This window comes from Artibeus jamaicensis, unplaced genomic scaffold (assembly GCF_021234435.1).
Source record: "Artibeus jamaicensis isolate MK-2021 breed Jamaican fruit bat unplaced genomic scaffold, CSHL_Jam_final contig_464, whole genome shotgun sequence".
NCBI lineage: Eukaryota > Metazoa > Chordata > Mammalia > Chiroptera > Phyllostomidae > Artibeus > Artibeus jamaicensis.
In genome coordinates this window covers 18,899,789-18,923,505 of record NW_026521842.1, presented here as the reverse complement: position 1 = coordinate 18,923,505, position 23,717 = coordinate 18,899,789, and the positions used below count along the sequence as shown (strand labels likewise).

The following is a 23,717-nucleotide window of genomic DNA, read 5'->3' as shown; positions in this document are numbered from 1 at the left end:
CCTTCAGGAATTCTGTCCCTCCCTGCATGACTTCGGGGCCGTACTCCCACTGCAGACTCTGTGGGAGAAGATAATCTCATTAACCTTTTCATCAGATGCACTGGCCTGGGTCACCTGCATACCAGTCCCCTCTCTGAGAAAGCTTCTCCCAGCTCTACCCTGGGCTCTCAAGAGCCTGGGCCGATGGGGGCCTTCCCCATAGGCCAAGAGCCTGCCGACTCTCTGATGGTAGAGGTCCTCGTGGCTCTCGGGGATCCTGACTCAGCTCACAATGGCATCCAGGGGAACAAGGGAGCCCTGGAGGGGAAGGTAAGAGTCTTGGGTCCCACCCCAGCCTGGCCACTGGCTCACTGTGGTGACCTACCCGCATGGCCTTGTTCCCTTTGCACTTGATAAGTTTTGAGATCCAGGAGGCTGGAAATCAGGCACAGAGTGACTCGACCTGAACCTGGCCTTGGTGTGCAGCACCCTGAGGAGCAGTTGGCCCTTTCAGAAGAGGTTGTAAAGGCTGTGATGGGAGAAGCATAGGTCATTACGAGGGCGAAGAAGAAGCTCCTGACCGAGCCTGAGGTCCAGGGAAGGTATCTCACAGAAGGGGTGTCTGAACTGATACCTAAAGGGTAAGCAGGAGTTATCCAGGTGAAGGAAAGAGGGAAAAGATGCACAGAACAGCCTGTGCAAAGATGTGAAGGCTTGGAAAAGCAGGGTGTATTCAGGGGACAAAGAAGTTCCTCTTGGCTGGAGCTAGGACCTCCAGAGGAGGAACTGGCCAGAGATGAAGGGCCAAGGGGAGACTGAGAAGGGACAGAGTTGGATATGCAGAGGCCATGCAGCTGCCTGTGGAGAACAGACCAGGCCAGATGAAACTGCGGACAGTGAGAGGCCAGACAGAAGGTGCAGGTGGTACCCTGGCCAAGGGTGGGATGGCAGGGCTGGGGAGGACGGGGCAGACCTGATGGCTGATGGGGTTTCAGGGGAAAGGCCTTCGGAAGGGGGACATTTCTTAGGAGAGCAGATGGGGGTCAACTTTATGCAGTGAGTTCAGGGTGCCCAAGGGTCATCTTGAATCAGGACTAGAGTGAGAGATAGGTGGCTGAGTCACAAGCACCCCAGTGGGGATAGAAACAAGGCCCTAGGAATTATCAAGATGGCCTGCAGAAAAGTATCAGGGTTGAGGGAAGGGGGCCCAACACCCCAAGGCAGCCCACCGAGGGGCATGAGGAGAGCCAGAGAAGCAGCTGGAAACCTAAGAGGAGCTGTCTAAGGAACCAGGGCGGGTTTCAGAACAGGGAGCTGGTCTGCCTCTCTGTCCAGCACTCCTGGAACCGGTCAAAGGATGGGGGGACCCAGAAGTGGAGGGTCCGGGAGCGTTCGTTTACAAAGAGGCTGCAGTGTGGAGGAAGTTTTAATGGTGGCGATGGGGTTCCCAAGGACCATGATCTGCGAGCGGATATGAGTGTGAGCAGGGCCACCACACAGGGCTGAACAGGTCGTGCACAGCACGCTTCAGGGATCGTCCACTAGGGGAAAAACCACTTGGGGCCAAGGGGAACCTCCTGGAGCTGGCTGGGGTTATTTTGTAAAGCCTGTAACTGCAGTGTGGATACTTCCCACACGGTGGCGCCAAAGACCAACGCTGTACTTGAAGCTTGAATGGGCCAGGGATGGGGTCTATTTGGGGGTCCTCTGCCCTAGGGTCACAGTCAGATGAGTGGGGGGTATTACCAGGGGTCCGTGGCTAGGATTCTTCCCACCACTATGGCATCTAAATCTCTGTCAGAACAGTTCCTAGCAGTAGGAACTCTAAAACAGACGACACACCGCACACTGCAGCCTTTGTCAGGGGAGACCCCACCCCCTCCGCCTGAAAGGGTCCCTGGGGAGCAGCTCATCCAATGATCTGAAAGAGGTACAGGCGTCCCTCCCACTTGTCCCTTAGGAGAAGGGAGTCAGGAAGGAAGGAAGGACGCCTGGTCCAGCCAGCAGGACACAGACACCCCACCCCAGCATGGCCCTGCTCACAGTCCCCCTGGAGGCTGAAGCTGGATCAGCCTGGCCAGTGACAGACAACACAGCCCAGCCTGGGGCAGAGTCCCCAGGGAAGTCACCAGTTGAGCCTGGTGACTCTGAACTAACACCTACCAGCTGCAGGAGCTGGCCTGGAAATGCCTGAATAAGCAACGGTCATGTTGTCTTTGAAAATAACATGTTCATTGCAAACCATTTTTTGTATAAGTAAATACGAAGAAGAAAATAAAACTGGGTGAAATCACTATGTCCAGAAATGATGGCCACTGCTGGTGCAGGGATGAGTCTCCTGACAACTCTCAGGCCTGAGGGATGCAGGTTCACCTGGGGAGACTCCTGCTACAGACCAGCCAGCTGTTCTCGCGTGCTGGCCACGGCTCTGCGTCTGCTGTGCTGAGAGCCTTTCCCTACTCATATACAAACCCCTGCCTCCACCCTGGCTATTGTGGCTCAGTGGACTGAGTGCAGGCCTGCAAACCAGAGGGTCACAGGTTTGACTCCCAGTCAGGGCACATGACTGGGTTGCGGGCCTGGTCCCCAGTTGGGAGCACGTGAGAACAACCACACATTGATGTTTCTCTACCTCTCCTTCTCCTTCCCTTCCCCTCTCTCTAAAAATAAATAACCCTGTCTCCTACCCTGCCTGGCCTGACCCTGCCACCTCCCCTTCCTTTCTACTGCAGCCCCTGTGACTCAGACACAGCAGGCTTACACAGCAGGCTTACCTTTGAGGTGTTGCCCCTGCTGCTCCCTCTTTCTCTGGCTGGGTCAGTCAACGGCTGCTCCCTCCTTGTTGTTCAGGTCTTGGCTACGATGGCACTGTCTCAAAGAGGCCTTCCCTAACCACCCTGACCAGCCCTGTCCCTCCACATCACATTACCTGGTTCATTTTCTCCACAACCCTTCCTCTCTCTGAAGCCATCTTACTAACGCATCTCCTTTGGCTGGAGTGGAAACCCCAAAGAGCAGACCTTGCCGGTCTAGCCTGCTTCTGTGAGCCCGGCATGCAGAATGGTGCCGGGCACATAGTAAGTGCTCAGTCCACGCCTGACATCCGCCTTCAGTGCCAGGGAGCATCTCAGGATGTTGGCGAACCCCTTGCAGCCCTCTGTCTCCCGCTGGGGGTGGTTGGTCCCTTGATCCCTGAGTAAACAAGCCTTAAACGGATCTTTTCTTGCCTCTACAACTCTTTGGAATAAATTCGTGAAATGGAACTGAAGGGTAAAAAGGGAGTTTGCCCTTGACATCCTGAAAATACTGCTCTTAAACACTCAAAACAATTCCCACTCTCTTGCGGGGGGGGCCACTCACACGTCATGTCCATCACTGCCTATCTCAGAGGCCAAACACTAAGTGTGTCTCCCGTTGCTGTTCACGTCTGCATTGCATCGGTTATTAATGAGATGAAGTGCCTCTTAAAGTTGCGATTTTAATGAGTGAATAGATGGGAGCGGTTAAAGCATCGAAAAGTAGAAAAGGCTCCAGGAACCACAAGGCAACAGTGGTGAGGGCAGGGCTCGAACATGGGGCAGCGTCCCTGGCCCTTGCCCTTTGGCACACGCTGTGGGAAGCAGGGTCCAGGCTGGGCTGAAGGTGGGTGGAGGCTGACAGCAGGTACAGTCATACCCATGAGTTCCACATTTACTCCTCCTGAGCCTGCATCTGCCCCCACCGCACACTAGAGTGCTCTAGCAGGGCACGGCACGGCACATGGGGCCCTCTCTCCCTTGACCTCTTGGTGAGCCAGTTGACCACTGTCCCCTCCAAAAGCTGTCTCCAGCCTCTTCCCTCTACCCACACATCCAGCTGCCTTCTGGGCACCTCCTCCCGGATGGATGGTCCTCAGACTCCTCACTTGCCACCTGCCCAAACTGACCACTTCACCTTCTTCATCTTCTTCTAACTTGATCCTCTAGGCCTTCCCATGTCGTTGTAAGACACCGGCATCTCCCCATCACCCGGGGACCAAACCTGGGCATCATTTGGGCTACCCCCCTCTCCAGACCCCCATCCCATCGGTCACTCCGTTCTGCTTTGTGAGCATCTCTCGAATGTCTCCTCTCCGCCGCCTCTCCAACCACCATGACCTCGGCTGGAAAACAATAGCAGCCTTTTTTTGGCCACTACCTGCTCCCTCTGTGCACTGCCTGAGTGACCCTTGCAAAGCACAGATCTGACCACAGAATTCCCCAGGTTACAGCGCAGACTCCCCATCACCAAGGGTAACCTCCCTGTCACCTCGGCCAGTTCCCAGGGCCTCTCATGACTGGCCCCATCCCCAACACAAACTCACTCGGTTCTCCTGCCATATCAAGCTTTTGCCTCTGCCAGCAAAGGAGGCTGCAGACAGCTTTTGGAGGGGCCTCCCCCCAATCCCTTGAACTGTGCTGCACTCTCTGCCCCAGATGCTCCTCGGAGAACATGCTCCTCCGCCTGCCTAGGGAGCCCCAACAACTTGCCATGTTAAGGGCGCCTTCCCCACAAAGCACACACTCTCACACCCACACACGTGCACAGAGACACAGTCAAGGCCACGCACACCTCACACTGGTGACAGAGGTGCAGAGACTCCGGGATGTGCCTGCCCTGACCGACAGTGAGCCTCCATGGGCAGTGACCATGTGGCCTCACTTCTGGCCCCGCAGGACTGATCCCCACCCCCCAGGGCGGAGCACACAGCAGCCTCCTCAAGTGCTTGCTGAATGCCTGGTGATGAGTGCTACACTTGGTCTGAGGCACGGGGACAGGGCGTGATCATGGGCAGGCTTTCTTCTGTCCCCTTACAGAAAGCTGGCAGGGGCGCAGTTGCATCCAGAGGGCTGTAGCCACGGGGCCTGGAAGGTGGGGTGAGGGATGCCTCCATTTTTTTGGAGTTTGGGACTTGAACAGTGTTGCTTCCAAAGATGGAACTAGCTGTGCCATAAGCAAGGACCGTAGGTTCACTGTGGATCTCGACCCCCTCTGACGTCTAATGAGGAATCTTCGGAGGCCAGAGCTTACCCTTCAGGAGCGTGAACTGCTCGAGGTAGAAACGGCCAGGAAGGGAGTTCTGCCCCAGATCCCAGCCCAGCGCCAGGCAGAGCATATGCTCAGGAAATGACGCTTGACTCAGACCCCGACTGTTGAGGACTCGGAGTACTTAGCAGGAGCTCGGAGACCACCCCTTTTGGATGACAGGACCATAGAAAGGCCCTGCCTTCCCTGAGCCTCAGGCGACAGTCCTGCGAAATGGGTTTCAGCACTGTCCTTCCTCGCCTGGCTCACTGGGTGCTGGGGAGAGGCCATGAGACCTCCAGCACCCTGCGGCCCTCAGATGCTGCCCCCCACTCACGGCCTCTGGATAGGCAGAGAGGGGCAGGCAAAGGAGTGTCCCGTCTGCTCACTATAGCCCCATCCATGCCGGGCCCTGGTGGGCACAGGTTGGGGAGGCCGGCCTGGTCACAGGTGGCGCGGGCGTAGAAAGGGTGAATGGGCCCTGGCCGGCCAGCTCAGTTAGTTAGAGCATCATCCTGATACGCCAAGTGTGTGGATTCAATCCCTGGTCAGGGCACATACAAGAATCAAACAGTGAAAGCATAAACAAGTGGAACAACAAATCAATGTCATGCTCTCTCTCCTTTCCTCTTCCTCTCTAAAATTAAAAAAAAAATTTAAGAAGACAAAAAGGGGGAGCAGCGAGTGGGAAACCAGAGCACACAGGTTTCTTAGAGGAGGTGACATCTGAACTGCTTCCCAAATAGATAAGGGAGAGCGAGACCCCAGGCAGAAGGGAGGCTGAGAGAGGAGGTAGGAACCATAGAGAGAGGAGGTAGGAACCAGAGTGGGGCCAGGTCCAGGGAGCAGCAGGTGGGTTGGTGCGGGGGAACTGGAGCAGCAAAGGCCGGCAGGACGGGCGGGAGCTGAGGGGCTGAGGTCACCGCGGCCGGATGTCCCAGCCCACCAGAGTCTGGACTTAGCCTCAGGGCGCCAGGGGTCAGCGTGAACTGATTTATAGTTTTGTTTGTTTTTTTAAGATTTTATTTATTTATTTTTAGAGAGAGGGGAAGGGAGGGAGAGAAAGATCAATGTGTGGTTGCCTCTCACGTGCTCCCCACCGTGGACCTGGCCCGAAACCCAGACATGTGCCCTGACTGGGAACCAAACTGGTGACCCTTTGGTTTGCAAGCCAGTGCTCAATCCACTGAGCCACACCAGCCAGGGCTTTTTTTCCTTTCTAGATGATATGTAGTTCATTTTTCAAAATTTTTTCATTGTTGTTCCATTACAGTTGTCCCCATTTTCCCCCAACCCCCACCATTAGTCTCCCGGGCCCTGCTATTTCTTAAACTCCCACTCTGAGCCAGAAACATGGTGATGAGGACTTCCATGGCTCTCGCCTCCACAGAGCTTAGAGACCCACAGCGAGGTAGGTTTAGGCACATGAGCAACTATGGGCATGCATGCTACCTGGTGGTGGTGAGGGACATGAAGGCATGAGTCCACTGGACATGGGGACAGAGAGCAACAAGGAGGGACCGTCTTCAGGCAAGGAGGTCTGAGGATGCCTGGCTGAGATGGGCAGGAACCGATGGGTGTCAGTTCTGAGAGGTCCAGTATGTGGCTCAGGTGCAAGCTTGGGGGGACAACAGTGCTTTGTAGATGTAGGGACAAAGGAAGAGTCCCTCGAGGGAGGATCATGAGATCTGGTGTGCCATCCAGAAGCCCCAGGACAGGAGAAGGCTCTGGACGCACAGGGCGGCCTCGGGTGGATGGCAGCCCTGAGATTGGACTGTATTCCAGGGTAGGGGGAATGAGGAACTCGGGCCCTGGAAGCGATCCCCAGACCTCAGAACTGCGGAGAAGGGAGTTCTGCCAAGGGAGATGAAGAGGTGGCCGGAGAGCAGGGAGTGGGTTAGGTGTGTGCCTGGTGAGGACGGGTGAGGGACAGGGCGGCAGCGCCCTGCGGGCCTCTGTGCCCCTTCCCCCCAGCCTCTCAGGAAAATATTCGGGAACCTCTCAGGAGTATATTGAGGAACCTCTTAAAGTCCTCAAAGCACTTCTGGCCACGTCCGTGCTACTTCTGAAGGTGACCAGGGCATTCAAGGTTGAAGAGGGCCAGAGGCCTCTCATTGCTGGGAGGGATGGGGGACTGGCACTGGCCCTTTGACAGAAATGTGGGGTCAGCTCCCAGCTCCACTCAGCCCCCTCTAGCGGAACGCCAGTCAGCACTCCAGACCCCTCACTGGAAAAAACTGGGCTCTGGCCCCCTTGGCCAACATGTGTCCCAAGCGCAGTTAACTCACCCATGCTAAGAGCAGGACCTAAGACTTCCCAGAAATCATACCCAATGAGTGGTGACTGCATGGCCTGGCTAAGAGCCCAGATGGTGGCAGGACGGGCAACCTGTCTCCACAGCAGAGAAACCGAGGCTGGCCTGGAAAGCAGGGTGGAAAGGCAGCGTCTGGACACAGAAGGGCTTCGAGGACTAGGATTCGCGCCTCCCTCCCTGAAACAGAACTGGCCCTGATTCCCTCTTCGAACCAACCCAACCCCACCCAACCCCACCCAACACTGGCAGCTCCGGGACCTGTTTCAGGCGGTCACTGAAGGGGCTTGGGGGGAGGGGCGCTGAAAGGTCTCTAGAGGCCACGGGATCTGAGCAGGGGACCGGCAAACCGGGCTCTCCGACGAACCCGGTTTTGGGGTCTGCGTGGGAAGGAATGGGGCTGCCTTGACGACCCGTTCTCCGAAAGCCACCCTGTACCCTCCGGTCCAAAGCGCTCTCGCCGCCCTAGCGTCCTCCAGGGTCCCGCCTACCCGCAAGCTGGTGGACTCAGGGGGCCGCCAGCTGCTGGGTTACCCGAGAGGGTGGAGCGAGCTGTAGGCGCCTCCAGGGGTGCTGGAGCTGCGGGAACGCAGGGGGTGGGGCCCAGAGGGCCGGGGGAGGAGCGGGACCGCCGGGCGGCGGGGTGCTGGGAGGGGCGGGCGCCGGCGGCGGCGACGGCAGCAGCTGCGGTGCGACCAGGCCGGGCAGCGAAGAGCGCACGGAGAGCTCGAGGTCCGCGTAGCCCAGCTCAGCCATGTGAGTGTCCCCGCCGTATCCGGGAGCCGTGGGCCGGGAGGGGGGCTGGAGCGGCGGTTCCGGTGCCTCCCCCGCCAGTGCCGCTCCATAGGTCGGGGATCTGTTGTCCCGGCTGCGGCCCTGTCCACATCACCCCGGACCCGGACCCCGGCCGCGCGGTGTCGTTCCTCCCCCTCCCTCTGCGCGCGGAGAACACAGTTTCGCCCTACAAAAGCCGCCGCCTCCGGGCCTGCCGCGCCCGGCGCTGCCTCCTTCCAACCCACCGCAAGGCCCAGGCTGCCGGTGCCCCGGGGCTCTGGAGTGGGCCAGGCCTGAGGGCGGGCCCTCGGCGCCAGCCTGGGCCCTGGCACGGTCTCTTTCCGGGAGCCCTGGCTGCCTTCGCCGCTAGGGAAGCTGAACTAGGAATGGGGAGGGGTCGACAATGGGCGCAAGTCGGCCTCCGAGATGAGCTAAGCTTCTCGGCCCTACGGCCCGGCCTAAGCCGCTTTGGGGCCCTGCCCGTGGTGTCCGAGCCTGGTCCGGGGGCCGGAATCATTGCCCAAGCCTGGTGCTTCTGAAGCCGGAGAGGCTCGCTCGTGAGAGGTGGGAGAACAGATCCGGTCCCTGGAAATGGGAGGCTGGTGTGGGGTCTCTGCAAGCGGCCAGACCTGGACACGCTGCAGAACTGGTTTGGGGAAGGAGCTGCTCACCAGAGCTAAGTCGGGTCTCAGCCCCCTCTGCCCTCCTCTCCTCGGTGAGGTCTGAATGCAGCTTCTGGGACTGACTCTTCCCGGCCAGTTCTGCTGGGCTGCTCCTAATGCGTGACTAGGCTGGCTGGCTGAGCACCTACTGTGTGCAGTCTAATATAACAATAACAGTGTCTTGGGCAACATCCGTGTGAGGCCTCGCCCTGAGCCTGCAGAGTTCAGCACCGGCACAGCCTTCTTAGGAAGGTTATGACAATCTGTCAGATGCAGAAACGGGCCCAGAGAGGTTAAGTAATGGTCTAAAAGTCACACAGCTGATTTGAGGAGACGTGGGAATTAGGCCCAGATTTGAAATCTTGCCACTGCACTATCCACCTCCGTGTCGTGGAGGCGGAGGGGCGGGGGGAAGATGAGAATCAGACCAGGGAGTGAGGAGCAAAATACTCCAGCAAGACCTAGATCCCACTTCACCCCTCACTTTGGGTCTTGGATTCTGTGAGGCAACAGCCAGAGAACCGGGCCTGGACTTGAGATGGGGTGGGAGGATCACGAAGGGCGCCAGGATGGTTCCTCCGGGGTGGAAAAGCTGGCAGGAGGGGTGCGGGTGAGTCAGGCAACCCCTCGCAGAGTCTGGGACTCACGCCCCTAGCCTGGCCGACTCACGCCCCTGGCCTGGCGGGGGGAGGCCACCAGGCTCCAGCATGAAGCTTGCGGGTTGGGGAATGTGACCAGCTGACTAGGAGGGGGCCGGCAGGAAGTGAGGCCACCCGGCTGCCTCCGCCTGGTTCCTGGGTGGGGGGTCCCGGGTCATGCATCGCCCCCCTCCCTCCGGGTTCTCGCAGCTTGGCATGACGTCAGCAGCCGGGGTTGGGGCATTGCTATGGATACAGGGGCAGGCTCAGGAGGGACCCCATTCTCCCTTGCAGCCCCCCTTGCCCGGATTATTTTTAGCTTCTGTTTACCTCAGTCGGGCTGGGGCGCCGCTGCTGGGCCGCGGGGCGGAGCTGGACTGGGACTCCCAGCCAGGCGATTGGCTTGGTACACTGCTGAGCTGGTACACCACTGAGTGCAGGTGGGGGGACCTCCTGCCCCACGAAAATGCACCAGTTTGTGGGGATATTGAAGGCCACAGGATCTGGAGCCATGACGTGGCCAGAGTTCCACTGCGGGCTGCCCCAAGAGGCTGTTCTGCAGGCCCTGTCATCTTTGGGACCCTGTCCTTTCACACGTCCAGAGAGTCCACTGGTTCTTAACAGCCAGCCCCCCACCAGTTCAGGTGGATTCAAGGGGTTCAGTTCTTTCCCTCCTCTGCAGCAGGGGAGATCCTGTCTATCCACTCTGTGAAATGGTCACTCGGATGGACATTCCGAAGGTCACTTGGGAGGAGTCTGGGCCAACAGTAGCACATCCTGGGCCCTGTGGGCCTAGGGGGTTGGTGGCAGCAAAACCCCAGTCAGAGAAAGGAAATCAAGCCCACTCAGTTCCAGACTTGCAGGGGACCCCCACCCTGCCTCATCTCCAGGGAGCAAAACCTTACTTGCTGATACAATCAGAAAGTGGGGAAGGGACAAGGAAACTTACATGTGGGGTAGGAAAGTTAGGGTGTTCCAGACTTGAACTCTACCCCTGCAACTGCTCAGCCTCTGCTGCTTGGGGTCTGGGCAGCCCGGTTCAGTCAGCCCCCCACACGTACTCCACCCCCACCTCCTTCATCGCCCGCCCTGGTGCATGCCCAGAGGGTACAATGGTGAGCCAGGCAGACAGGCTCCAGCCCCCAGAGGTCACAGTGTGGGTGGAAGACAGACCCTAAAGAACTGACATCCTAGTTATGTGGCCTCAAGGATCGGAGGGAGGAAGCTATGAGAGGCCTGAAAGGGGAAACCAACCCCGGGCAGACTTCCTGGAGGAAGGAGTCTTGGGGCAAGACTTGAAAAAGGAGAGGGAGCTGGTCAGGGTGAGAGTAGTCAGAAGGGGGCATAGGCGCAATGGGGGCTGCTGCTCAAATGCTGAAGAGCCTGCCGCGTGTCGAGAGGGGGTCTCAGAGCTGGAACAGAAAGACCCTGGGGCGGCAGGGGCCTGTGGGGCAGGAGTGACTGAGGGTATACAAGGGAAGGGACAGTCTTGTGGGACATGTCAGAGAGTCTTGACGTTTATCTTTGGGGCAGGAGGCTACCCATGGGTATTTCGCAAGAGTCAGACTAGAGGGATGTGAAAGACTGAGAGTCCTGGGACTGGCCTCCTGGGTTCGAATCCTGACCCTGCCATTTACCAGCTATAATACTGGGCAGATTAGTACATGTCAACAACAGGAGTTAACATTTGCTGTGGGTTCACAGAGTGAGTGTGTCTACCCCAACTTCCATACTCCACGCACAATTCTCCCTTCCCCAGATCCTGCCTCGTTTCATTGCCCCAACAGCCCTGTGGGAGAGTTGCTGTTGCTGTTAGTATTATCCTCATTTAACAGATGTGGATCTGAAGAACGGAAAGGTGAAGGGATGTCTTGCCCAAGGTCACACAGACAGTTAGCTCAGGTTTCTCATCTGTGAAATAGGGCTCATAGGACTTACCGCTGCAGGGTTGTTGCCAGGATAAAATGAAACGATGTTTGTTAATTAAGCCCAGTGTCTGGCCTATAGAAAGCACTCAATAAATAAAGCCATTTTGGGCATTGTCAGGTGACTGGAATTTTACGAAAAGCAATATTGTTATTGAATAAAGAATGGGCCATTGCGGGTAATGGTGGAGACACGGAATCCATTAGGAAGCTGCAGTGGGGTTCGAGTTGAGTTGGTGACAGCCCGGACCTGAATTTTACCTGTGCGGGTGGAGGAGAGGGGGCAGGATCCAGAGGGGACAGGAGTGGGTGGCTTGGCGGATGTGGAGGGTGACAGAACCAGTGGCATCCAGGACGACTCCTAGTTTGTCTCCAAGAAATGAGTAAACAAATAGTTGGTGGGCTGTCGTGGAGTGGGCTGAGACTCGGGGGAGTCCAGTTTGAGGAGGAAAGTGCGGAATTCAGTCTGGGGACTACCAAGTCAGCACATCCCCGATGGCCCGCTCTGCGTCATCCCTCGGTTCTGCGAGGCAACACTCACAGCTGGATATACAGGCCTGGTGCTCAGAATAGCCATTTGGATAAGGGGGAGATAAGGAAGCTGGCAACATTGAGATGACATTGAACTGTGGGAGGTGCACGTAGCCCAAGAGCTGGGAGAATGAGCCCCACTTGAGGACAGGAAGAAAGATCCGATGTGGGAAAAATAAGATGTGCAGCTAAGGAGATAGGCTGCAAAGCAAGGTCATGTTGCCTTTTGAAATCCAAGGGAAGGAAGGGCTTAAGGAAGAGGAAGAGAGCCACAAAATGAAAAGCTTCATGAGATCTAGCAGGATAAGGACTAAACGGTGGACACTGGACTCAGCAGCAGGGGGGCACTGGTGACCTCGTCCAGACCAGCAGGGGAGTGGTGGGTGCACAAGGCGGTCCAGGATGGGAAGAGGAGTGGGTGGGTGTGGAGAGGAAATGGAAGCACACATCTCTTCCAGAAACTTGGCTCTGAAAGGGGGTGAGGGGTGGGGTCGGGAGAAAGAGACCTGGGAGGGGCTGGTTTCTTTTTGTAGCTATTTACTTTATACTGAAAATATAATATGCATACCGAAAGGGCACATGTCCTCAGTGATACAGCTTGATACATCTTCACAAGGGAACACAGCCGTATAGGATTAGGAACTAAAACGAAGATTAAGAAATGGAACATGGCTGCCGCCCTGGAAGCCCCCTGTGCCCCCTTCCAGTCACTATTCCCAAGGGTAACTACTAGTCTGATTTCTATCACCGTAGAGAGTTTTGCCCATTTTTGAACTTCGCATCAAAGGAATCATATCTATCCTCTGTTGTAGTTTTACTTCTTTCACTCCACATCACATCACGTCCGTAGGATTCATCCATATTGTTGCACGCGGTTTTACGTTCACTCTTTCCGCTGTAGAGCAGTCCATGATCGACTGATGGGCATCTGAGTAGTTTCCAGGGCTGTCTTCATTCTTCTGTGTGGGAGTGACTTGCGCTCGTTTGAGGCTCGTGGAGAAAGTCTGAAACACTCATTTCCTATGAGAAGGGAGAGAGATGACTAGGATTTCCCCGGTGGGAAACGAGAGCCTTGCTGAGATTGAGAATTGCTGCATCGTTCCAGCTCAGTGCCTGGGCCAAGGCCTCTGGCGGCTCCTGCCAGCCTGCATGCAGGTGCAGAGAAGACGGGGAGTTGGGTTGCCCAGGGCTGGTTTCTGCCAGGAAGGAGAGAAGCACAGAGTGCTGGGCGTGTTAGCGGCAGACAGATTGACGGAGTCATGGCTATGGATTCAGGCTGGGGGAGGAGGGTGTGCGGGAAGGTAGGGAAAAGAGGTAGAGGGAGCTGGCAGAGAGAAAGGAAGCAGAGGTGGATGGTGAGTTCTGTGCAATCTCCAGTGACTGGCACATGCTGGAAGGAAGTATGTGGGTCCTCTTCCCTGTAGTGTGGAGGCAGGGCAGGGTGCGGAGGTGGGGAGAGTGCTCAGGGTTGTCACTCAGTGAAAGTGGAAAAATAAGGTCTCAGGTAGAAGGCAGGTGAGGTGGAAGTGATGGAGAGAGCCTCAGGCTTGTAATCCATGTGGTTATGATTTAGGAAAGGAATATTCCAGAATCAAGTGATAAGACCGGCGTGTTCTCATGGTGGGGAGTGTTAGCTGAAGGGTAAAGAGAGGCCAGTGTTGGGCAGGCAATCCACCAAGTGCTTACTTGCTGATGTAGGGTGCATAGCACCCAATTTTCAAGGTGAGGGGGTGGCATTTTTCAAACTGGGGTCCTTGAACATCTGGATCTATAGGGGGTTGGTGGGCTTGTTGGAAATGCAGACCCCTGGATCCACCCCAGCTTCTTGGGGAGAAAGGCAGCCCAGTGCAACAGAATTGAGCATCAAGAAGCAGGAGTGTTTATGGGGTGGGAGAGCGCCCAGCCCCTCCAAAGGCATGGGGTGACCAGTGGACCCTAGGCATGGTGGCCTCTCTCCTGGCTGGAGGTGGACAAGGGATACTCAAGGAAGAGATACTGGGGACAGGCAAGGGCTGGCACTTAAGAGGATACAGCCCATGGGAGCTGGAGACCAGAAAGATGGGAGTCCACCGTAGGATGCAGCTTCTCTTAGTAAAGAGGAGCCCCTGGCTGGGCAGTGGGTTCTCTTCCCTGGAACCTGTAGGGGAGGGAGAATGCCCAGACTGAGTACCCCTCTGTGGGTGTAGCTAGTGGCGGGTGGGGTGCATGGGGCTGTACCCAATTCTTTGCTTCCTTCTCCGGGCAGCAACACGGAACATCCCACACTTTTAGCTCCTTTACCCTCTCAGCCTCTTGGACTCCTCACACTCAGCGCCTGATTCTACGCCCTCAACTGGCACAGCCCCTCCTCAGCACCCGCTCTCCAGCCTTCACACTCATATCCCCAACTCTGAGCCCTCTGTGTGTTTAGCCCTTTTCCAGCACCCCTCAACAGCCACCCCGTGAGCCCCGAACTGTTCTCATTTTCTTTATTCCCTCCATATTCACGGCTCAACTCCCTTTACCCACAGTCCTGATCCCAGCCCAGAAGACCCCCGTCAGTCCCTTCTCTGAGGGAACCCCCAGTCACCCCTCCCAGAGGCGGGGCAGGCCGAAGCCCGGGTGCCCCCGTGGTCCTCCCGTCCCGCCCCATCCCGGCGGGCTGAGTCAGGCGGCAGGAACTGGGCGGGGGGCGGCGCCGGGAGGAGCTGAAGCCTAAGCCAGAGTCGCTGGGAGCGAGCGGAGCCCAGCCAGGCGGGCACCGAGTGGCCCTGGGCCCGTGGGGACACAGCGGGGGGGCAAAGTCGGGGGGGGGGCGTGGGGGCTGTCCTGGACCCACCATGAACGCCAAAAAAAAAGGTAGGACCCGGCCCTGGGGCTGCGAAGCCTCCGGGGCAGCCTCCAGGGAGTGTGGGCCGGAATCTGGGGGCCACGAGCGCGTGTCTCCCCGGAGCAGGGTGGGGGTCTGCGGAGGATCCCTTCCCGCTGAGGGTTAAAGGGTCTGGTCTGTTTGTGACTCAGTTTCCAAGCCCGAGCTGCAGGAAGGTGAGGGGGCGGGGCCCTTCTCGGCACTGCCCCCCGCCCCGGGAATCCCCCGGCTCCCGGCGCCGGGAGGGTTCGGGCGTCCGGGCGCCTGGGAACCGGTGGGGGCTGGGAGGGAGCAGCTTACCGGAGCGGGGGTCGCGGGCGCCCAGCTCGCGCCGGCCCGGCCTCGGCGATGGGCACCTCCGCCGGGCTCAAAGCGCGCACCCCGCCTGCCAGGTGACCTCCGGCGGCCTCGCGGGGTGCGGGCCGCAGCGCCCGGTCCACTTCGGGTGGGGGGAGACCAGGGGCAGGTCTGGGGAGCCTGCCCCGCCCCCGGGTAAACAGGCGCTTCCGCACATTCTTCGCGCGCCCCGCCTCTTTCCTGCCCCTTCCCAGCTGGAGGAGGGTCCCCGCGCGACCCCCCTTCCTGCCCCGGGCGGCGGGCGGAGCCAGCTCCTCTGCAGGAAGTGGGGGCCGAACCGAGGCCACGCTGAGTCCGCGGCCGAGACGCCCGCGGCAGTCCTGTCATTAGCGCCGGGGCTGGCGGTGTCGTCGGGCTGCGGGCGTCAGGCCGGGTCCCGCAGGACTGAGATACGGAGAACGGGCCGCGGGGAGGGGGCTTTGGGGGCCTGACTGGCGCTGGATACCCGCCCTCGCCACCCCCAGGGAGCCCCGCGCGGACTCATTCCATGATGTCCCTGTCGGTGCGGCCGCAGCGCCGCCTGCTCAGCGCCCGGGTCAGTAGGAGCCAGTCCTTCGCAGGCGTCCTCGGCAGCCACGAGCGGGGGCCCAGGTACGCAGAACACGGGGGCTGATGGGGTCACGAGTGTCTGGCTGGGTTGGAGCTGTGCGTGCAGTGAGGGTTTGGGGGACTCCTTCTTGCCCCTTTCTGAGTGCAGCATCTTCTTCAGGAGCTTCCCGGCCTTCAGTCCCCCAGGGCCCCCGCGGAAGCCTCCAGCGCTCTCCCGAGTGTCCAGGATGTTTGCCGTGGCACACCCAGCCCCCAAGGTGCCGCAGCCAGAGCGGCTGGACTTGGTGTACACCGCTCTCAAGCGGGGCCTGACGTAAGCAACTGCCTCCCGGCTCTCTGTCCCAGATCCCTCCCTCCTTTAGCCCCATCCTCACACTCTCTCCTCACTGCCTTGGTAGCTGGAGGCTGTGGAGGTAAGCTAATTCTTGTCCCCCCTTTCCCAGGGCCTATTTGGAAGTACACCAACAGGAGCAGGAGAAACTCCAAGGACAGATAAGGGAATCCAAGAGGAATTCCCGCCTGGTGAGTGAAGGATGCCCTGGATTACTAATGCTTTTTGCCCTTGTGGGGTGGGGGCCTGAGTAGGGCCAACCCTGGGTGACATCAAGGCTGTTTTCTAGGGTGACTTAGTCCAGGTGTGACTAGGAGAGGGGATATCAGGAAGGGCTGGGGAGGTTTCTATCCCTCCATTCCCTAGACTGTGCATACTTTCTGCCTGGGACCCAGTGCTTGCCTGTGGGAACTTCCAGTGGGGTGGGCGGACCCCCACAGACATGACCCACCGGAGATTATATTGGAGTAGCACTGAGGGGGGAGAGCCATGGTTCTTCCTGGGGAACAACAGCCCAGGCTTCCCAAAGGAGGAAATACTTCTGCTGGGTCTTGAAGGATGAATGGGAGTTTCCTGGTAGAGGGAAGCAACTCATGAGGCACAGAGCTCTCTTCCGAGGGGATGCAGAGTTGCAGGAATGGAGTGGGGTAGGGGAGGGACGTCAGGGAAGAGGTGTAGGGAGAGGAACTGGAAGGGTCTTGGGAACCAGATCTATGTCGCTAGTACCCACCAAAAGCCAGGCTTGTGGGTCTATCCCTGCTTTGACTGGAGTGGCTGTGGACTGTGGTGTGAGGGGGTGGAAGGCTGTGTAGAGGAGCAAGGGGGGTCTGCTGGAATACTTCCCATACCTCCTAAGTGCCCCCTCTCTTATTCCCTTGCAGGGCTTCCTGTATGACTTAGACAAGGTGAGTGTATAGAGAACGGTGTCGGAAAAGGTTGGCTCACAGGGAGGGTGAAGGGCCCTGGGCCTCAGGCTCCTCCTGACACACCTCTCCCCCAGCAAGTCAAGTCCATCGAACGCTTCCTGCGACGACTGGAGTTCCATGCCAGCAAGGTACATATGCAGCATGCGTGTGTGCATGCGGTGGGGGCCGCAGGATTGGGCACCTTAGGGACATGGGGGAGATGTTTGGCTCTGGGTGTGTGACCCCCCCATGGTGAGTCTCCATCTCCTCACTGCCACCCCACTCACCTGCCCAGATCGACGAGCTATACGAGGCATACTGTGTCCAGCGGCGTCTCCGGGATGGTGCCTATAACATGGTCCGTGCCTACAGCACCGGGTCCCCAGGGAGCCGTGAGGCCCGAGACAGCCTGGCCGAGGCCACTCGGGGGCATCGAGAGTACACAGAGGTGAGGGGTGGGTGCCCATGAGGCACAGGCTCAGGGTGTGGCAGAGCTGATGAGAGGGGCCCAGTTGTTGACCCATCCTGTCCGTGCCCGTCCCTCCCAGAGCATGTGTCTGCTGGAGAGTGAACTGGAGGCACAGCTGGGGGAGTTCCATCTCCGGATGAAAGGTACTAAATGCTGGGGCAGGCGGGGTGGGGGGGGTAGTGTGTGCCTGAGACCCCGCCCTCAGAACGGCTCTTCTTTTCCTCCACTCCCAGGACTGGCTGGCTTCGCCCGGCTGTGTGTGGGTGATCAGTATGAGGTATGAGGATGTACAGGGAAGGGCTGGGATGGCAGGGTCACAACGCCAAGAGCTGCCTCATCCTGCTTGTTCCCTTAGATATGCATGAAATATGGGCGTCAGCGCTGGAAACTACGGGGCCGCATTGAGGGTAGCGGAAAGCAGGTGTGGGACAGTGAGGAAACCGTCTTTCTTCCTCTGCTCACGGAATTCCTGTCCATCAAGGTGATGCCTCTGCCCAGGACCACAGGACATATGATCTGTGACTCCCTGACCCTGTGAAGCCCTCACGACCCTTACAACCCTGAGACCCTTACCCCTGTGACCCCCTCCTGGCTCCATGGCCGGGGAATGTGGGATCCCATGACTTTATGACCCTGTGATTTTTCTCATGACCTTCCGACCTTGTGCCTAAACCACCACGAGGCTGTAACCCCCATTAGCTCAATGATTCTACAAACAGACCGCCATGGTCACCATGCTTCCAGGGTGTTTCAAGCCTCCATGGCCCTATCACCCCAACAACTCCAGTCCCCACAACCTCTTCATGACCCTGTGACTGCTTCAAAACCTCTGCAAATTCAGACCTTTGATCTTCCATGATCTCATGACCCCTATACTCTTGTGACCCCATGATGCATTCTTGGCTGTAGGTGACAGAGCTGAAGGGCCTGGCCAACCATGTGGTTGTAGGCAGCGTCTCCTGTGAGACCAAGGACTTGTTTGCCGCTCTGCCCCAGGTTGTGGCTGTGGACATCAATGACCTTGGCTCCATCAAGCTCAGTCTGGAAGTCATGTGGAGGTTGGTGGGGCGGAGGAGCTTGGGGACAGGGACAGGGGCCAGAGGCACCTGCTAACAGCCGGTCTCCTCCCCAGCCCCTTTGATAAGGATGACCAGCCCTCTGCTGCTTCGACTGTCAACAAGGCCTCCACAGTCACCAAGCGCTTCTCCACCTACAGCCAGAGCCCCCCGGACACACCCTCGCTTCGGGAGCAGGCCTTCTACGTGAGTCACAGCCCAGCCCGAGCTCAGGCCCCACCATCCCCTGGGGCCTGAGGGCAGTCCTGAAAGGCCCTTTCCTCTCTCCCAGAACATGCTGAGACGGCAGGAGGAGCTAGAGAATGGGACAGCATGGTCCCTGTCATCCGAATCTTCAGACGATTCCTCCAGCCCTCAGCTCTCGGGCACTGCCCGCCACTCCTCGGCCCCCAGGCCCCTGGTGCAGCAGCCTGAGCCTCTGCCCGTCCAAGTTGCCTTCCGTAGGCCTGAGACCCCCACCTCTGGGCCCATGGATGAAGAGAGAGCCGTGGCACCAGCCCTGGCCAATGGGCACGCCCCCTACAGCCGAACTCTGAGCCACATCAGTGAGGCCAGTGTCGATGCTGCCTTGGCAGAGGCTTCAACAGAGGCTGAGGTCCTAGAAAGCCAGGGGCCTAACTCACCTGCACACCCAAATCCCGTCCATGGGGAGCAACCTGGTCCTGCCCCTGCCGTCCTGGACGCTGGCTCTTCTGTCACAAGCCCCACTCTCAGCGCAATAGGCCCTGCCCACACGTCTACAGACCCTGCCCCCTCTGTACATCTAAACTCACTTCCCAAGGTCACAGACACTAGCTCTCCTAGACTACCAGGACCCACCCACACCACTACAAGCCCCACCTGTAGTACTGTAAGCCCTTCCAGCAGTGCTGCAAGCCTCACTCACACTGCCGCAGACTCTGCCCACACGTCCAAGCCCTCTACCCTCACTGCTACAGGCCCTACCCCCACTGCCATGGGCCCAGGCCAAACCACAACTTCCACCCACAATCCAGTGCTTTCTACCCTCACTACGACAGGTCCTACCCCCAACACTACAAGCCCAGTCCAGACCACAAGCCCCAGCCACCCTGTCACAAGCCCCACAGTCAGGCCTTTGCTCTCTACCACGGCTGGGCCAGGCCCTATGTCAAGTGCCCAGGGCCCAGCCCTGCCTACCACAAGTCCCACCCATACCACCATAAGCCCCGCCCATACCACTGCAAGCCCCACCCATACCACCAGCAGCTCTACTCACAAAACCAGGATGACCACTCACATCACCATAAATCCAGTCCCCAGTGCTAAAGGCCCAGTCCAAACCACCAGAAGTCCCATGCACCCTGTCACAAGCCCCACCCTTACAACTGTAAGCCCTTCCACTCCTCTAGACCTTGCCATGCTCCCCAGCCCTTCTGCACACACAGACCCCAACCACCCAGACACTGACCCACTGTCCTGTAGCCATGCAGCTTCCACACCCTGCACTCAGGCAGTCCCCACCCTCCCAGGCATCGACCCACTGTCCCATAGCCACCCAGCCTTCACGCCCTGCACTCAGGCAGCCCCAAGTACCTCCTGCCCAAGTCTTGCCTGCTCTAGTTTGGAACCCCTTACAAGCCCTTCCCCAGAGCCCCCAGAGCCCATCCTTCAGAGCCCAAGCCCCCCTTCTTCACCCTTAGCCCCCATGCCCCCGCACTCAGACGTTAGCGCAGCCATGGTTACCCAAGCCCCGGTTCCAGGAGGGGCTGGAGGGGCTGGGGACAGGAGGCTGGAGGAGGCACTGAGGGCCCTAATGGCCGCCCTGGACGACTATCGTGGCCAGTTCCCAGAGCTGCAGGGCCTGGAGCAGGAGGTGATCCGGCTGGAGAGTCTGCTCATGGTGAGGAGGGCTGGGCGGGGCTGTGACAGCGCGGGCAGGGTGGCCAGGCAGCAGCAACAGCTCTGACTCCCTTCCCAACCCCAGCAGAGACAAGGCCTGACCCGAAGCCGGGCCTCCAGTCTTAGCATCACTGTGGAGCATGCGCTGGAGAGCTTCAGCTTCCTCAACGAGGATGAAGATGAAGACAATGATGGTCCTGGAGACAGGTGACAGGGGCTAAGTGAGACGGGGCTGGGTGGGGAGGCAGAGGTGGGGTGAGTGGCAGGTAAAGGAGTGAGGCAAGAAAGGGGAACAGGTGAGGTGGGGCCAAGTGAAGCACAGGAGGAATGCAGCAAGACTGGAAGTGGACAGGAGGGGAGGACTTCCTCGTGGGTGCATGCCGTGTACTCCTCATGTGTCCTGGATGTCCATGCTTCTAACGCCATCTGTATCATCTGTGTCCCCAGTGCTTCTGACCACCACCCCCCTCCTCCCCGTTGTCCTTGCAGTGTCTGCTTCCCTCACCAGTCCGCATCAGCTCATGGGCCCTTTCAATCCCCCTGGGCCCCCAGCACCAACCCTGTTTGTCTGGTATAGCCCGGCCCCTTGGCTCTGTGTCTCGGAGCAGCCGTTGCCAAATCCCAGTTGAGGGTCATGCCCAGCCCCACCTCCCTCTGCTGCTGCCAAGGTCACAGCCCTGTTTGTGCCCTGAGCCCTTGGGCCACAACCCCTTGCACTCCACATTACATAAACTATCCCACCTGCAACCCTGTCCCCACCCATCTCTGCCAGGCAGTCCCAGCGGTCCTAGCTGGATGTTGCACAGGGCAGATGGACTCCGAAGACCCCAGCCACCACCTGTGGGTCCCAGCCCTTTCTCTTTCTAGAACTTTCCCATGAACATACCCATTGTCTGTTGCCTGTTCATCGTCTGTTATTTCCTTCAGGGATGGGGGAGCTTAATAAAAATACACTGGTGACCAGATGGTAATGCCTGCTCCTAAGGTGGTTGACCCCAATTTTCTCTCAGGCTCCCAAGCAGCCTGGAGCCTGGGGCTGAGGAGAGCCTCGACTTACCCAGTACCCGCCCACTCAGCACAAAGTGTCCAGCTCTGGACACTGCCTTGGTCCAGCACCTCTACTACTGCAGCCGCCTCCTGCTGGTGAGTCTAGGGGCATTCCCACCACCCTCTGTTTATAGCCTTTTAATCCAGGGAGTGCTCCACACCTGCCCCCATGCCCAGGTCCCTGGCATCTGTCTCTTACTCCCCCACTCTGGTTCCTTCCAATCTCTCCTAATGCATGCTGGGACTTGTAGTCCCTGGGTTCCACCCTCTAGCTGTAAGTTGAGGTCTCAGCTACATGGCCACCTCTGTTCTCCAGAAACTTGGCACATTTGGGCCCCTGCGCTGCCAGGAGGCGTGGGCCCTGGAGCGGCTGCTGCGGGAGGCACGAGTGCTCGAGGCAGTATGCGAGCTTAGCAGGCGGTGGGAAGTCCCTGCTACCTCTGCCCTGGAAGGTAAAGGCCGTGGGCCCTGGCTTAGTGTCTGCCCTGAAGCTCCTTCCTTGCTCTACCTCACCTATTTTCATCTGCCCACCTGCCTGCTTTGTTGATGATGGTTTCCTGCATTTCTTCACAGTGGTGCAGTTCTCGGCCTCTCGGCCTGGCTTTCTGACCTTCTGGGACCAGTGCACAGAGGGACTTAGCCCCTTCATCTGCCCTGTTAAGCAGGTGCTCTTCACCTTTTGCAATCAGTATGGTGCCCGTCTCTCCCTGCGACAGCCAGGCTTAGCTGAGGCTGGTGAGTGGGCTGCCTGCTTGCTCCCTCTGCCCTCTCTTCTCAGATCCCCAGTGATGGGACCATAGGGAAAGCCAGGTTAGCCCTCACAGACATGCTGAGCTGAGCACTGGGAAGAAATAGCAAAGGCTTGTGCCTTGGTGCAAGAGGACCCAGTGGGGTAGGGTGGGGACAGATACCCCTGGACCTGAGCCTGGGGTGGGAGCACTCTTCCCTTGAGGGCCTGGGTCCATCCAAACCCTGAGGCCGGTGGCACCACTTCCCACAGTGTGTGTCAAGTTCCTCGAGGAAGTGCTGGGGCAGAAGCTGCCCAGGAGGCCCCAGCCGGGCCCTGGAGAGCAGCTCACTGTCTTCCAGTTCTGGAGTTACGTGGAAACCTTGCACAGCCCATCTATGGAGGCCTATGTGACCGAGACTGCTGAGGAGGGTAAGGCAGTGGCTCACTAAGTGGCCTGACCCCAAGGGTGGGTCGTGTGGTGTGGGTGAGGATGTGAGCCTACAGACGGAGGCTCCTTGCCCTGCCACACTTCCAAGCCCCCTCCTTCTTTCAGTGCTGCTCGTGCAGAGCCTGAACTCAGACGACCAGGCTATTGTGCTCAAGGCTCTAAGGTTGGCACCTGAGGGGCGGCTGCGAAGGGATGGGCTTCGGGCCCTCAGCTCCCTGCTTGTCCATGGCAACAACAAGGTCATGGCTGCTGTCAGCACGCAGCTCCGGAGCCTGTCACTGGGTCCTGACTTCCGGGAAAGGGTGAGAGTCGGGCAGGGCTCCCCTGAAGGCAGAGGCTCTCGGGTCCCGGGGTCCCAGTGTCTGGCTAAGTCAGCCATCACACCCTTACTCAGGCCCTACTCTGCTTCCTGGACCAACTTGAGGACGAGGATGTGCAGATGAGAGTGGCTGGCTGCCTGGCCCTGGGCTGCATCAAGGTGATCCCTCCCACTCACCCACTTTCTCTCTCCCTGCCCCCATCCCCCAGCCCTGGGCCCTGGGCTTTTACTACCTGCTCCAATGGGCCCACCTCAATGCTCCTCCTCTGATAGGCTTCCGAGGGCATTGAGCCCCTGGTGTACCTGTGCCAAACGGACACAGAAGTTGTGAGGGAAGCTGCTCGGCAGAGCCTGCAACAGTGTGGTGAGGCTGGGGGATGGGAAGTATAGTCCTGGGACATTTTGGCTGATGGAAGTAGGGGTTAGATGGGGTCAAGGGCGGATGGACCAGGGTGAGGCTAACGCCACTCCTGACCCCATCCTTAACCATTACAGGGGAAGAAGGACAGTCTGCCCATCGACGGCTAGAGGAGTCGCTGGACGCCCTGCCCCGGATCTTCGGGCCTGGCAGCATGGCCAGCACAGCATTCTAAACTCCCGGCCCACCGGCTCCCCCAGTGCCCCTTCCCCCACTTTCAGGGCTCACCAGGCACTGACAGGGAGGGTGAGGGCTGGCTCCAGACACCCCTCCCCCACAGAGTCCTATCAATGAAAATCCTAATATATTCTTCTGTTGCCCTTGGGGTGGGTAGAGTCAGTGCCTGCAGTCAAGTGCCTCCCAGCCTCAGCTCAGCACACTTGCCACGAATCAATGCTCCAGGCCTGGCCATCCCACCTCTGCCCCACTGCATCCCTTGGTTTTGTATTTTATTTACAGAGTTTTACAGAAAATAAAATCAAAATGCCTTTCCTACA

The 23,717-nt window shown here is 58.5% G+C and overlaps 1 protein-coding gene and 1 long non-coding RNA gene across 8 annotated transcripts in view; one reads left to right on the top strand and one right to left on the bottom strand.

Annotated features, from left to right (window-relative positions):
* LOC119061917 (uncharacterized) overlaps positions 1-7,984 on the bottom strand; it is a 16,038-nt gene extending 8,054 nt beyond the window's left edge. Inside the window, exons 1-2 of one of the 2 annotated variants that reach the window (XR_008391916.1) lie at positions 7,825-7,984; positions 7,311-7,441 (exon numbers count right to left, since the gene is read on the bottom strand). This is a non-coding gene — a long non-coding RNA (uncharacterized LOC119061917). Of the gene's footprint in view, positions 1-7,310; positions 7,442-7,771 lie in introns of both variants that reach the window. The other variant, XR_005084877.2, reaches the window with a different exon arrangement.
* Positions 128-23,717, top strand: RIPOR1 (RHO family interacting cell polarization regulator 1). Of its 6 annotated transcripts, none has more exons than XM_037162677.2 (22): positions 128-309; positions 15,533-15,659; positions 15,778-15,930; positions 16,061-16,139; positions 16,830-16,853; positions 16,949-17,002; positions 17,149-17,301; positions 17,402-17,465; positions 17,556-17,599; positions 17,678-17,803; positions 18,232-18,380; positions 18,455-18,584; positions 18,670-20,259; positions 20,344-20,465; positions 21,269-21,401; positions 21,622-21,757; positions 21,879-22,040; positions 22,306-22,464; positions 22,589-22,785; positions 22,878-22,961; positions 23,076-23,166; positions 23,298-23,717. In XM_037162677.2, exons 2-22 carry the CDS (start codon positions 15,556-15,558, stop codon positions 23,393-23,395), a joined length of 3,852 nt encoding a protein of 1,283 aa, XP_037018572.2. In that variant the 5' UTR covers positions 128-309; positions 15,533-15,555; the 3' UTR covers positions 23,396-23,717. The 6 variants fall into 6 exon arrangements, with proteins under 6 accessions (XP_037018572.2, XP_037018573.2, XP_037018575.2 ...); XM_037162680.2 differs by lacking the exon at positions 128-309 and adding an exon at positions 7,980-8,089; XM_037162676.2 differs by lacking the exon at positions 128-309 and adding an exon at positions 14,670-14,701 and having other exon boundaries at positions 15,796-15,930.